The 15,252-nt window shown below is 45.8% G+C and overlaps 1 protein-coding gene across 4 annotated transcripts in view; it reads right to left on the bottom strand.

The window, feature by feature from the left end:
- uso1 (USO1 vesicle transport factor) overlaps positions 1-5,570 on the bottom strand; it is a 79,766-nt gene extending 74,196 nt beyond the window's left edge. For all 4 annotated transcript variants that reach the window (XM_080196122.1, XM_080196136.1, XM_080196131.1 and 1 more), the window contains exon 1: positions 5,457-5,570. In XM_080196122.1, the coding sequence (XP_080052248.1) occupies positions 5,457-5,522 (66 nt within the window). In that variant the 5' untranslated portion in view covers positions 5,523-5,570. The remainder of the gene's footprint in view (positions 1-5,456) is intronic.
- Between the last annotated feature and the right edge of the window lie 9,682 nt (positions 5,571-15,252).

The following is a 15,252-nucleotide window of genomic DNA, read 5'->3' as shown; positions in this document are numbered from 1 at the left end:
AAACACAGATTCTGAGAGGTATTGATAGCGTGGATGTGGAGAGGATGCTTCCACTTGTGGGAGAATCTAGAACTAGTGGGAGAATGATTAAGATTAAGGGGTCCCCCACTTAAAACAGAATTGAGGAGAAATCTTTTCATTCAGTGTGTTGAATGCCTTTGGAACAATCTTTCTGAACAAACAGCAAAAGCAGAACGTTTGTATATTTTTAAGGCAGATGTGAGTAGACTGTTGGTAAGCAAGGGAGTGATCTCTTATCATGAGTAGGCAGAATTCAGATCTGAGGTTACCATCAGATCAACCACGATCTTATTAAATGCTGGAGCAGATGCGAGGAGCTAAATGACCTACGCCTGCTCCTTGTGCATATAAATATCTAATAAAATAATATTTGCTGGAGTGCAACAGTGGCAGGTTCCATTTATATCTGAATATTAATTGGAGATCATTTAGGAATTAAGAAACAAACATCAGGTTAGAGATCCTGTCAATGATTTTTGTAGACAGTCATAAAATTCAAGCAAATAACCACATCTCCAAGTCACCTCCACGCACTTCTTGTTTCAACTACATGACTGCTTTTGTTTTCCTGATATTCATACAAGGACAGTACAGCATGTCAGATCTTGCCACGTGTTGATTTTGTAAGCTCTACCACCCTAATAGGTAAATTAGCAAGCATTTTTCCAAAGACATTAAAGCAAATCTCCTTGGATTGTCTGTGAACTTTGCAGTTGCTAACTTGGTGCTAATGGGAAAGCAGATCATTTGTCTGAGCCCTCAGTCAGAAAGTGGCGTATGGTCTACGATACTGAAAAATAAGGACATTTAAAAAAACAGATGGAAGGAATGTCTATTTTTCAAATTCTCTGACAATTTATTTAAATCATTTGGCCAATTTTCATTGACAGAACAAAACTGTGCTCTTCACTGAGTGAGCGCTGGGAGAAGTGGTACAAAACCATGACATATTAAACAGCCTCCATCTCATTAAGAAAATTTAGATTATGTGAAAACAGTGCACTGCATTTTTTGATCAGCTAAACTGGAGAACGATCAATCACATCTAAACTGCGAATGCTGGAAATCTGAAATAAAGACAGAAAATGCTTGAAAAACTCAGCAGGTCTGGAAGCTTATGGAGGGAAAACGAATTTGAGTCCCTGTGACTCTTCAGTGTTAAAGAGGAGCAATGTGATGGATTTTACATTGTTAAAGAGAAGGTGGTACAAAGTAGGTCAGGGATAGGTAGGAGCTAGGAGAGAAAGGACAATGATCCCATGGATACAAGGCAAATGGAATGTTAACAGTTGTGTTAAAGGCTGAAGACCTCTTCAAATGGTTCAATTTATGGCCATCTGTGATCAGTTATTTTTAGTTTCTCTACAGAACAAGGTTTATACCATCTGACACCTCAATAACAACTCAACACCAGGGTAGTTAGAAAGAGCTTCTATTGTGGCTGCTTGTGGGAATTCAGTAAAAGTTGGGTGGCATTGCTAATAGTGATTTGGATGCTGCTGTACTTTGTGCACATAAGTGAAGAACCAATTTATGGTGACAGTTAAAGTGGACATTTCTTTTAATTTCAGAACATTGAAACAGTATTCCTGGACTCAAATTTTGCAAATAATGCGTGGACAACAAGTAATCCAGTTTGCTTATTAAATACCCGCTTCACCAAAAAACATTTAACTTTGTCTTTAAAAAGTGGCAAGATGGCAACCAAGATTTTGAAGGTATACGGCAGCAGCTGGGCTAAGCTTGTGGGCACAGCAATAGTGCAGATCCTGTACCAGCGAGTGCTGAAGTCTGCTAGTACTGTAGCCAGATTATTAAGATTGCAAACGGTGGCATGGAATTGGGGAACAGCTTCTAGAAGGAAGTTACTGGGGTCAGAAGGACACGCAGGAGGGTTTCAACTTGCGCAAGAGTTCAGGGCGATAGTATTCAGAAGGTTCAATATGGGAATGAGATTTGTCCCAGTCGGAGATCCTACATGAGAAAAAAGGCAGCAGAATGTCAGGTTGAAGAGATCAGATAAAACAAGGCACCCAAGAAGGGAGAGCGGAAGGGAAGTAATTTACCAGTTAGAAGCCAAGAAGCTGATGAGCTTGGGCAAAGGGCAGTCAGCACTCAAACATCTGAAGACTGAAGAGGGCAAACATTTGCCAGATTGAGAAAGTGACAAAGTTTTTAAAAAATTGTAACAAAGTTGGACAGAAGAGCTAGGGCCGAATGATATTATTGTTACTAGAGAGGTGGTGCTCGGCAGACTGGAGGGACTGATTGTGGACAAGTCCCCAGGACCGGATGGAATGCATCCGAGGGTTCTGAAAGAAATGGCGGAGGTGATAGTGGATGCCTTGGTGGTTATTTTCCAAACGTCGCTGGATTCCGGGGAAGTACCGGAAGATTGGAAAACGGCTAATGTTACGCCGTTGTTTAAGAAGGGTGCCAGGCAAAAGGCGGGGAATTATACGCCGGTTAGTTTAACGTCTGTTGTAGGTAAAATGTTAGAATCCGTCATCAAGGAGGAAATAGCGAGGCATCTTGAGGGGAATTGCTTGATAGAGCAGACGCAGCACGGTTTCGTTAAGGGGAAGTCATGTCTGACAAACTTATTGGAGTTCTATGAGGATGTGTCTAGGGCGGTAGACAGAGGAGAGCCGGTGGATGTGGTCTTTCTTGATTTTCAGAAGGCGTTTGACAAGGTACCTCACAAGAGGTTATTGCAGAAGGTAAGGGGGCATGGAGTTGGGGGTACGGTGTTAGCGTGGATAGAGGATTGGTTGTCAAATAGGAGGCAGAGAGTGGGGGTTAATGGGTGCTATTTGGATTGGCGGTTGGTGACTAGTGGAGTGCCCCAGGGGTCGGTGCTGGGGCCTCAGCTATTTACCATTTATATAGATGATCTGGAGGAGGGAACCGAGTGTCTGGTGTCGAAATTTGCTGATGACACCAAGATTGGTGGAACGGCAAATTGTGCGGAGGGTGTGGAGAGTCTGCAGAAGGATCTAGATAGGCTGGGCGAATGGGCCAGGAAATGGCAAATGGAATTTAATGTTGGCAAGTGCGAGGTGGTCCACTTTGGTAGGAATAATGGTAGGAAGGACTATTCTTATGTGGCGAAAAACTGCAGCAGGCGACGGTGCAGAGGGACCTCAGGGTCCTTGTGCATGAGTCGCAAAAACCCAGCCTGCAAGTGCAGCAGGTGGTCAGGAAGGCGAATGGGATGCTGGTCTTCATAGCGAGGGGGATTGAATATAAAAGTAGGGAGGTCTTGCTGCAGCTGCATAGGGCATTGGTGAGGCTGCAGCTAGAGTACTGTGTGCAGTTTTGGTCGCCGTACTTACGCAAGGATATTTTGGCCTTGGAGGGAGTGCAGAGGAGGTTTACTAGGCTGATACCGGAGTTGAGGGGATTGAGCTATGAGGAGAGGCTGAATAAACTAGGCTTGTACTCGTTAGAGTTTAGAAGAATGAGGGGAGATCTCATTGAGACGTATAAGATGATGAATGGGATGGATAGGATAGAGGTGGAGAGACTCTTCCCGCTCAGAAAGGACAGTAGGACTAGGGGGCACAGCCTCAAGATAAAGGGGGGGGTTTTAGAATGGAGTTGAGGAAGAACTTCTTCACTCAAAGGGTGGTGAATCTCTGGAATTCTCTGCCCGTTGAAGTGGTGGAGGCTGCCTCGCTAAATATTTTTAAGACGCGGGTTGATGGGTTTTTGATAAGCGAGGGGATTAAGGGTTATGGGAGAGGGCGGGAAAGTGGAACTGAGCCACGACAGATCAGCCATGATCTTATTGAATGGCGGGGCAGGCTCGAAGGGCTAGATGGCCGACTCCTGCTCCTATTTCTTATGTTCTTATGTAGGGGAATTTAATCCTATCCGATCCAGAACTGAGCTTCCAACTCAGCAAGCACAACAGAAAACTAATACCTCCATCACCTTGTCCATCCCTGCAACTGTCTCAACACAACGACCTGGGAGATTATCTCATTCAAAACATAGCAGACACTGCGGCGCCCCATGCTACCGACGGCGCGGCGCGCCCTCGGCGCCGACCCTCCGACAGTGCAGCGCTCCCTCGGCGCTGACCCCCTGACAGTGCGGCGCTGCCTCGGCGCCGACCCCCTGACAGTGCGGCGCTGCCTCGGCGCCGACCCCCTGACAGTGCGGCGCTGCCTCGGCGCCGACCCCCTGACAGTGCGGCGCTCCCTCGGCGCCGACCCTCTGACAGTGCGGCGCTCCCTCGGCGCCGACCCTCTGACAGTGCGGCGCTCCCTCGGCGCCGACCCTCTGACAGTGCGGCGCTCCCTCGGCGCCGACCCTCTGACAGTGCGGCGCTCCCTCGGCGCCGACCCTCTGACAGTGCGGCGCTCCCTCGGCGCCGACCCTCTGACAGTGCGGCGCTCCCTCGGCGCCGACCCTCTGACAGTGCGGCGCTCCCTCGGCGCCGACCCTCTGACAGTGCGGCGCTCCCTCGGCGCCGACCCTCTGACAGTGCGGCGCTCCCTCGGCGCCGACCCTCTGACAGTGCGGCGCTCCCTCGGCGCCGACCCTCTGACAGTGCGGCGCTCCCTCGGCGCCGACCCTCTGACAGTGCGGCGCTCCCTCGGCGCCGACCCTCTGACAGTGCGGCGCTCCCTCGGCGCCGACCCTCTGACAGTGCGGCGCTCCCTCGGCGCCGACCCTCTGACAGTGCGGCGCTCCCTCGGCGCCGACCCTCTGACAGTGCGGCGCTCCCTCGGCGCCGACCCTCTGACAGTGCGGCGCTCCCTCGGCGCCGACCCTCTGACAGTGCGGCGCTCCCTCGGCGCCGACCCTCTGACAGTGCGGCGCTCCCTCGGCGCCGACCCTCTGACAGTGCGGCGCTCCCTCGGCGCCGACCCTCTGACAGTGCGGCGCTCCCTCGGCGCCGACCCTCTGACAGTGCGGCGCTCCCTCGGCGCCGACCCTCTGACAGTGCGGCGCTCCCTCGGCGCCGACCCTCTGACAGTGCGGCGCTCCCTCGGCGCCGACCCTCTGACAGTGCGGCGCTCCCTCGGCGCCGACCCTCTGACAGTGCGGCGCTCCCTCGGCGCCGACCCTCTGACAGTGCGGCGCTCCCTCAGCGCTGACCCTCTGACAGTGCGGCGCTCCCTCAGCACTGACCCTCTGACAGTGCGGCACTCCCTCAGCACTGACCCTCTGACAGTGCGGCACTCCCTCAGTCCTGTAGGATAAATTTTGTGTAGGAGTTGAACCCACATATCTCCCATTCGGGGAGGGTCGGTGCCGCTCGGTCAGAGCCCAGCTCCTGCCAAGCCGTTCCTTCAGCCGCCTCGCCAACTAATCCAGGCCGAGGCCTGGGGCCTAATCCCCGGGTTAAGCGGCCTGGGCGGGATAGCGGCGGCCCGGGAAGAGGTCAGTGAGCGGTAGAGTGAGTGTTTGCCGCCGTTACTCACGGTCTCGGCGCCGCTGGTCGGGGGCCCGGCGCTCTGGCCGCCCATCACCCCGCGGAGGAAGTTCATGTTCGCCCAACGGTCACTACCCAAGCAGCGCCGGCCGCCGGCACCCGCGCCTGCTCACTCACAGTGCCGGGGAGTGGGCTGCCGGCATCTGCGCTTGCGCACGCAGCGACGGAGTGCGGACTGCCGGCATCTGCGCCTGCGCACAGCTGGAACTGGCGAGCCGGCACCGCATACTCCGCTCACTGCACCTGCGCGGCGACGTGGCAGCACACGTAGCCACTGAGTCCCGCGTCACCTGCTTAAAGGGACAGCACAGCTCCAGTTAAAGAGACAGCGTCCATTCTGCAACGCAGAATTTAAATGGACAGCATTAATGCAGCATTGATCAATTTAAATGAACAGGTATTAATGCAACACTGTTAAATATAAAGGGGCAATACTAACGTTGCACTGCTCCATTTGAAGGGACATTGTTCATGAAGCAATGCTCAATTTAAGGGGATATGTTTATTAGTGTCCCAAGTAGGCTTACATTAACACTGCAATGAAGTTACTGTGAAAATTCCTGAGTCTGCAAACTCTGGCACCTGTTTGCCTACACTGAGAGAGCTTTGACAAAGGGTCATCTGGACTCGAAACATCAACTCTTTTCTCTGTTGACAGATGCTACCAGATTTGCTGAGATTTTCCAGCATTTTGTCTTTTGGTTTCAGAATTTAGATTTGATTGGATTTATTATTGTCACGTGTATAGTATACAGTGTAAAGTATTGTTTCTTGTACACCATATAGATGAAGAATACCATACATAGAGAAGGAAAGGAGGGAATGCAGAATATAGTTCATAAAATATAGGAGCAGAATTAGACAATTTGGCCCATTGAGTCCGCTCTGCATGGCTGATAAGCTCCCCATCCCCATTTTCCTGCCTTCCCCCCATAACTCTTCAACCCATTACCAATTAAAAATCTAAGTCCTCCTTAAATTTACTCAATGTCCAAGCATCCGCTGCACTTTGGGATAGCAAATTCCACAGATCCACAACCATTTGGGACTAATTTCTCCTCAACTCCGTTTTAAATTTGCTACCCCTTATGCTAAGACTATGAACCTCTTTCTAGAATGCCCTGCCAGCAGAAGCATCCACTCGGTGTCTACTTTATCTACATCTTTTATCATCTGGTATACCTCAATTTGATCTCCCCTCATTCTTCTAAATTCCAAAGAGTATAGGTCTGAACTGTTTAATCTCTCTTTATATGACTTTCCTGTCATTGCTGGAATCAATCTAGTGAATCTCTTCTGAGCTGCCTCCAATACCACTACATCTGTCCTCAAATAAGGGGACCAAAGCTGTGCACAATACTCCAGGTGCGGCCTCACCAATGACTTGTAAAGTTGCAACAACACTTCCTTCCCTTTGTAATCTATTCCTTTAGCTGTAAATGTCCATTTGCTTTCTTTAATATCTGCTTTTTGATTTGATTTATTATTGTCACATGAATTAACATACAATGAAAAGTATTATTTCTTGCGCACTATACAGACAAAGCATACTGTTCATAGAGAAGGAAATGAGAGAGTACAGAATGTAATCTTACAGTCATAGCTAGGGTGTAGAGAAAGATCAACTTAATGCAAAGTAAGTCCATTCAAAAGTCTGACAACAGCAGGGAAGAAACTGTTCTTGAGTCGGTTGGTACGTGACCTCAGACTTTTGTACCTCTTTCCCTAAAAAGAAGGTGGAAGAGAGAATGTCTGGGGTGCATGGCGTCCTTAATTATGCTGGCTGCTTTTCCCCGAGGCAGTGGGAAGTGTAGACAGAGTCAATGGATGGGAGGCTGGTTTGTGTGATGGATTGGGTTACATTCTTGATCCTTTTGTAGTTCCTTGTGGCCTTGGGCAGAGCAGGAGCCCAGACTAAGCTATGATACAACCAAAAAGAATGCTTTCTATGGTGCATCTGTAAAAGTTGTTGAGAATTGAAGCTGTCAAGCAAAATTTCCTTAGTCTTCTGAGAAAGTAGAGGCGTTGGTGGACTTTCATAATTATAGTGTCGGCATGGGGGGACCAGGACAGGTTGTTGTGACCTGAAGCTCTCAACCATTTCTACTTTATTCCCTTTGATGTAGACAGGGGCGTTCTCCTTTATGCTTTCTGAAGTCGATGACAATTTCCTTCATTTTGTTGATATTGAGGGAGAGATTATTGTTGCCGCACCAGTTCACCAGATTCTCTGTCTCATTCCTGTACTCTGTCTCATCATTGTTTGAGATCCGACCCACTACGGTGGTGTTGTCAGCAAACTTGAAAATCGAATTGGAGGGGAATACAGGCACACAGTTATAGGTGTATAAGGAGTATAGCAGGGAGCTGAGAACACAGCCTTGTGGGGCACCGGTGTTGGGGATGATCGTGGAGGAGGTGTTGTTGCCGATCCTTACTGATTGTGGTCTGTGAGTTAGAAAGTTCAGGATCCAGTTGCAGAGGGAGGTGCCGAGGGCCAGGCCATGGAGTTTGGAGCTGAGTTTTGTGGGAATAATGGTGTTAAAGGCTGAGCTGCAATCAATAAATAGGAGTCTGACATAGTTATCCTTATTATCTAGGTGTTCCAGGGTTAAGTGCAGGGCCAGGGAAATGGCGTCTGTTGTGGACCTGTTGCAGCAGTAGGCAACTGTAGTGGATCCAGGTAGTCTGGGAGGCTGGAATTTATCCATGCCATGGATAGCCTTTCGAAGTACTTCATAATGATGGATGACGGAGCCAGCCAATAGTCAGGAAGGCACAGTGCTTGGTTTTTCTTAGGTACTGGGATGATGGTCATCTTCTTGAAGCAGATAGGGACCTCAGATTATTGTAAGGAGAGGTTGAAGATGTTTGTACTGCATACTAGTTTTCTGTGACTCATGAACAAGGACACCCAGATCCCTCTGTACTGGGGCACCCCAAAGTCTCTTCCCATTTAGGTAATAAGTCGCCTTCCCATTTTCTGACCAAAATGCATGACCTCACTTATCCACGTTAAACTCCATCTGCCACATTTTGGTCCACCCTCGTACCCTATCTGCACCCATTTGTAAGGTTCTTATTTCCTCATTGTAACTTACTGTCCCACCTATTTTTGTGTCATCTGCAAATGTGGCTGTAGAGCCTTCTATCCCTGTATCCAAGTCATTAATATAGATTGTAAATAACTGGGCCTCAAGGACTGAACCCGGTGGCACCCCATTCATTACTTCCTGCCATCCAGAAAAAAATACATTCACCCCAACTCTCTATCTTGTATCTATCAGCCAATCACCTATATACACTAATAAATTACCCCAAATCCCATGTGATCTAACCTTGTGAATTAATGTTTGTGCGGCATCTTATCAAACTCCTTCTGGAAGTCCAGGTATACGACATCTACAGGATCCCCATTATCCACTTTGCTTGTTACATCCTCAAAGAACTCGAAGAAATTAGTCAAACATGATTTGCCTTTCATAAAACCACGCTGACTCTGTTGGGTAGCGTTTTGAGTTTCCAAGTGTCCTGATAATTGCTGCCTTGATAATTGATTCTAACACTTTCCCAATAACAGATGTTAAACTAACTGGTTTGTAATTTCCCACATTTTGCCTCCTCCTCGTTTTGAATCAGGGTGTTACATTAGCATTTTTTCCAATCCGTTGGAACCTTTTCTGTGTCCAGGGAATTTTGAAATATTATAACCAATGGATCCGCTGTCTCTGCTGCTACTTCCTTTAATAGTGTTAGAGTCATTGTTCAGGCCAATGTGGGAGAATTTAGCACGTCCAATGCACCTAACAAACATGTCTTTAAGACTGTGGGAGGAAACCGGAGTACCCAGAGGAAACCCACGCAGACACAGGAAAAAGTGCAGACTCCGCACAGAAGCCGGAAATCAAACCAGGGTCCCTGGCGTCGTGAGGCAGCAGAATAACCACTATGTTATCGTGAGAAAGTGTTAATGCAGCTTTGCTCCATTTAAAGGGACAGAGTTAATATAGCATAGATCAATTTAAAGGGACAGTGTTAAAGAAACACTCCTCCATTTTAAAGGAGTGTGTTCAGGCATCGTTGTTTACTGGTACATTGATAATACAACGCTGCTACACTTAAAGCATTTCTGTACTTAAATAGACACTCTTAATGAAGCAATGCCCCATTTAAAGGGGCAGCACATACACAGTATTGCTATGAAAAGGGACAGCACTATTGCAACATTGCTTCACTTAAAGGGGCAGTGTTAATGCAATACTGGAAAGGGTAATGCTTGAATAGTACAGTAAATAGATACAGCACAGGAAAAGGCCAGCCAGACAAACTAGGCTGCTCCAGTCTTTGCAGTTTGCATGAGTCTCCTGCCATTCAGAATGACTCATCTCAGCCATTTAGCCCATCTTCCTAATCCCTGTTCTCTCATGTACTCATCTACTTTCCAATACAAAACATCTATTTTCCTCAGCCACCATCTGTGGTAGTTCTACACATGATTCTCAAAGAGGAACATGCATACATTTCCATAGAAAGGAAATGCCCAGAGGCCTGAGTGGAACAATTAAACCTCAGACAGGCTAAATTTCCAGCAGGGTTCATGTATCTTACCAATTCTCGTACATTTCTCAGTGGCAAAAATGATTTATTGAATTGATTTGATTTGAATTGAATGATTTATGTAAAGAGTCATAAAATTAAAGGAAATAACCAAATCTATATTATGCACCCTACCCTTTCCTTCTCCCCATGTCATCTGTGAACAGTACATTTTGTCTGTAAAGCTCACAAGAAACAATACTTTTCATTGTATCCCAATATGTGACAATAATAAATCAATTCAAATGTTGGGCATCTAAAAGTCTGAACAAATTAAATCTTGTTCTTTTCGAGATTTGTAAATGCCGCCATGAAGAAACATTATATCCTCACCAACATATCGGATCTAGACAATTTGTTCTGGCCATACAGCTATTGAAAAAGCTGGTGGAATGTTGCAATATTATATTTTAATCCAACTATAGTCCTAAATGAGTCATCGTGACTATTTATAAATGTGGTCACTATAATCTTGTCACAGGGTTTTACTCTATACTGCTGACCAGTAGCTTTAGTTGACAGGAAACATGTACAGCAAGCTTGTTATTGACACATTGCATTTCATACAGTTAGGGCACAGCTGATGATAAATACAGAGCTGTCACATATCTGTGGAATTCCCTGCCCAGTGAAGCAGTTGAGGCTCCCTCATTGAATGTTTTTAGGGCAAGGATAGATACATTTTTGAGCAGTAAAGGAATTAAGGGTTAGGGTGAGTGGGTGGGTAAGTGGAACTGAGTACGAAAAGATCAGCCATGATCTTATTGAATGGTGGGGCAGGCTCGAGGGGCTAAATGGCCCACTCCTGCTCCCAGTTCTTATGTTCTTATCCCAGAAGAGAAAATGGAAAGAGATGATAAAAGTTATTTTTGCATTTTGTTTAGTACAAAGAGTGGTTCTATAATCCAGTAAATAACGTCCCCGACATTGTGATTGTTTTGATGATTTTATAATAAATGCTTAGAAATTAAAAAATGAATTATACTTAAACACAAGAATGTCTGTAACTCTATTAACTTTCCTGAGCTTCAACACTTCAGCTCCACTCTGCTCAAGTCTCTCTTCCTGAACAATCTTATCAAAGACAGTGTCAGCTCATCGCACTTCTGTCTCTTTGTCCAGTCCACTAAATTTCTTCTTCTCCTGTCTCAACTAATGAGTCTGTGATCTTGTTACTACAGTAAGAAGTGTCACAACACCAGGTTAAAGTTTAACAGGTTTATTTGGTAGCACGAGCCACTACCTTTCGGAGCGCTGCCCCTTCCATCAGGTGAGCATCTGCACATCTTGTTACCACACAGTCTGGAAACAAACCAGAACGTTCCTCTTGCAATACTTCTGTGGGTTACCTTTCCACAGGCTGTCCAACAATAGTGAGGATCACCAATATCTGTGACCAAGCTAAGTCAATTCTGAAGTAGGCAATTTCTCCATTAAAGTAAAATTTATTTATTAGTCACAAGTAAGGCTTGTGAGGTGTTAATGCTGCAATGAAGTTGCTGTGAAATTCCCCTAGTCGCCACATTCCGATACCTGTTCGGGTCAATGCACCCAACTAGCACATCTTTCAGACTGTGGGAGGAAACCGGAGCACCTGGAGGAAACCCACACAGACACGGGGAGAACATGCAAACTCCACACAGACACTAACCCACACTGAGAATCAAATCTGGGTCCCTGGTGCTATGAGGCAGTGCTAACAGCTGTGCCACTGTACTGCCCATCATACCTATAATCTGTCTTCAAGCTTCATTTCAAATTTGCCCTACATGGTGGATTTTCTTTGTTTCCCCATGAATTTCACTTACTAACACTTTTTCTTGTGACATTCCCTCTGAACAGCAAACCTTGCTATCCAATAACATTAAGGATCGATGAGCTCCTACATCCCTTAAGGCTGGAATATCTTTGCCACTTCCGTCTCATTCACATGAAAGTATTTTTTCCTCACAGATAAAATCTTTAAACATGTCTGCGGTTGCCTTCCGAACTCCCATGAACTGGCTGTGAATACACTTTCACCCTTTTAGCTAATACCTATGCTTGCAATCCCACCAATTTGTCTTGTCCTAATTCCTCTGATTTTCCTGCACGTTTCTCAGTCTTGACTAAGCCAACAGGTTTACCGTATGATCCCAGTGCACTGACTTTGTTTGGCCAATCTTATTACAACGAAAATATTTAAGTTTGCTTACATAATGAAAGTAAATTACTGCAGATGCTGGAATCTGAAACCAAAAGAGAAAGTGCTGGAAATCTCAGCAGGTCTGGCAGTAGCGAAACGAGCTGATGTTTCGAGTCCAGATGACCCTTTGTCAAAGCTGGGAGAACATGCAAACCCCACACAGTGTCCCCAGCTGGGAATCAAACCCAGGTCCCTGGCATTGTGTGGCAGCAGCGCTAACCACTGTGCCACCGTGCGTGGTGAGAAAAGACCTCTTTAGAACCTCCAGCTTCTTCTCTTCCTTGTCAATCTCACATTCCCAGTTTCTATCCTTCTCAGATTTAAAAGGGTGTTGAAGGTATTGATCTATGGACCAGCTCATAATCTTCTAACTCTGGTGCCTGATAGCCATTTCAACCCTTCATGCCTCCAGAATTGTTATTATTGAAGGAAATGAGTCTTTATGTTCTTCCAAAAGAATAGGTTCCCTCTATTTTAATACCTTTATCCATCTGTCAACTTTACTTTTTTGACTCTTTCTAATTCAAAAATTAAATGTTTCCTCTTTTTTGAAATTTCTGGCCTTAAGCCTCTAGAATTAACTCATAGATGCTAAGGATAGTGTTCTTCACTGCATCATATTCCCCAGACATTTCTTCTGACAGGGATACATGTACCTTATCAGTTCAACCTGCTAATCGACTCAGTAACAGTAATGTCCGGGTTTCTTTTCGTCCCTTTATCTGTTTAGCTCCCTTTTCAACTGAGCTAAAGAATGCTTCAATGTCTCTTTCTTCAAACTTTGAAACAAATTTAAACATTAAACATTGGATCCCACTGGATTCTGATCTGGAAACAAGTTCTTCCTCTCCCTCTTTTGGTGTCTTTTATTGTCAACTTTTTAAAAATTCCTTTTCTGGGATGTAGCCCCAGTATTCACTGCCTATCCTTAGTTACCTCTTGAGAAGGTGGTGGTGAGCTGCCTTGTTGAACCCGCTGCAGTCCCTGAGGTGTGGGTACACCCATAGTGCTGTAGGGGAGGGAATTCCAGGACAGTGACCCAGTGACAGTGAAAATACGGCTGATATATTTCCCAAGTGAGGATGGTGTGTGACCTAGAGAGGAATCTCCAGGTGATGTTTTTCCTGTGTATCTGTCCTTCTAGATGGCTGAGGTGGTAGGTTTGGATCTGTTGTTGGTTTAGATTCTCTTAGTCTCATGCTCCAATTTCCATACTCACTAATCCACAAGAGCTAACTCACCAGTTCATAGGAAATATAACAATGGTATTACCAATGGTAAAAGATTAGAATTCATTTGTTTTCTTGATGATACGCAATATAATTTTGTAGCACATGACGTACATATTATAATACACACAACGCTTGAAATGAGAGTAATATCTTGCCTCACATTGTAAATTTATGAGTCTTTTTCTATGTAGTTGAAGATCAGTCCATATACTATCCATTCAAAACAAACTTTGTTAGATATCTCCTGAACAGAATGTTTAAACTTTGCATTGGAGAAGTGAGACCAGACATAAATTATTTGAGATACAATCCAATAGGATCAGAATGGGAGATGGACACTCACTCTTCATGGAACTTTTGATAGGCTGTGCTTACAAACTAATGACTTCACTTTCGACATGCCAATGCAATGACTTCACTTTCGAGATGCCAACACAAACAAGTGTGATGAATTGTGTTCCTTGCCAATACTTTTCATTACACTTAACATGAAAACCAACTTCCACAAACAAGCTCAAAGCTGACCTTGAGCAAGAGAGAGCTGACCTCTGGGTGAACAATGAAACCTTTTGCCACTGGGGAACACATGAACATTATGTGCAATGTCACTGCACACTCCTATTTAACGATAACATTTTCCCAGTGGCATCAGTTGCTCCATTGAACAGTGTGAAGGCATAAGAACATACCAATTAGGGGCAGGAAGAGGCCACTCAGCCCCTTGAACCTGCTCCGCCATTTAATAAGACCAAAGCTGATCTGATTGTAACTTCAAGCCCAAATCCCTGCCTACCCCCAATAACCTTTCATCCCCTTATTAGGAATCTATCTCACTCTGTCTTAAAAATATTCAAAGATTCTGTTTCCACTGCCTTTTCAAGAGAATTCCAAGACTCAGGGCCCTCTGAGAAAAAAAGAAATTCTCCTCATCTCTGCTTTAAATGGGTGACTCCTCATTTTCAAACAGTGACCCTGAGTTCTAGCTCCTCCCACAAGAAGAAACCTCCTCTCTACATCCACCCTGTCAAGACCCCTCAAGGTCTCGTATGTTTCAATCAAGTAGTCTCTTACACTATGAGGAACTATGAGGCAGCAGTGCTAACCACTGTGCCACCCCAGATCTGTGCACAGAAGTTCAGGCTGCTTATCCCTGTTAAAGGGGTGCTACACTGTTACAGGAGCGGTTCTGAGATGAGATGTTGAACTGTTCTCCCTGTGTCTGCGTGTTTCCTCCAGGTGTTCCAGTTTCCTCCCACAGTCCAAAAGACGTGCAGGTTAAGTGGATTGGCTATGCTAAATTGCTCCTTAATGTCAGGAGTAGCAGCTAGGATAAATGCATGGGGTTTTGGGAATAGGGTCTGGGTGGGATTGTGGTCAGTGCGGACTCAATAGGCCAAATGGCCTTCTTCTGCACTGCAGAGATGCTATGACTTATACTCAGCAGGAGAGAGAAGCAGTGGTAGCATCAGGTGTCTCTGTGGCTGCTCATAACACTGTAAGAAGTCTCACAACACCAGGTTAAAGTCCAGCAGGTTTATTTGGTAGTAAAAGCCACTAGCTTTGGGGGGGTCTGCCCCTTTGTCAGGTGAGTGCAGAGTTCTGATCACAGAGTTCTGATCATACACACACACACAGTTCACAGAATACTGATTAGAATGCGAGTCTTTACAGCGAATCTTAAAGATACAGACAGTGTGAGTGCAGATAGCATTATAGGTTTCGGTATCTTGTTTGCTTTCTTGCATCTTTGTATAAACTGGATGTCTGTGTTG

The sequence above is a fragment of the Carcharhinus amblyrhynchos genome, chromosome 1 (assembly GCF_965287045.1).
Source record: "Carcharhinus amblyrhynchos chromosome 1, sCarAmb.v2.hapA, whole genome shotgun sequence".
NCBI lineage: Eukaryota > Metazoa > Chordata > Chondrichthyes > Carcharhiniformes > Carcharhinidae > Carcharhinus > Carcharhinus amblyrhynchos.
Note: the sequence above shows the minus strand (reverse complement) of the source record. Positions and strands in the feature narration are given on the sequence as shown.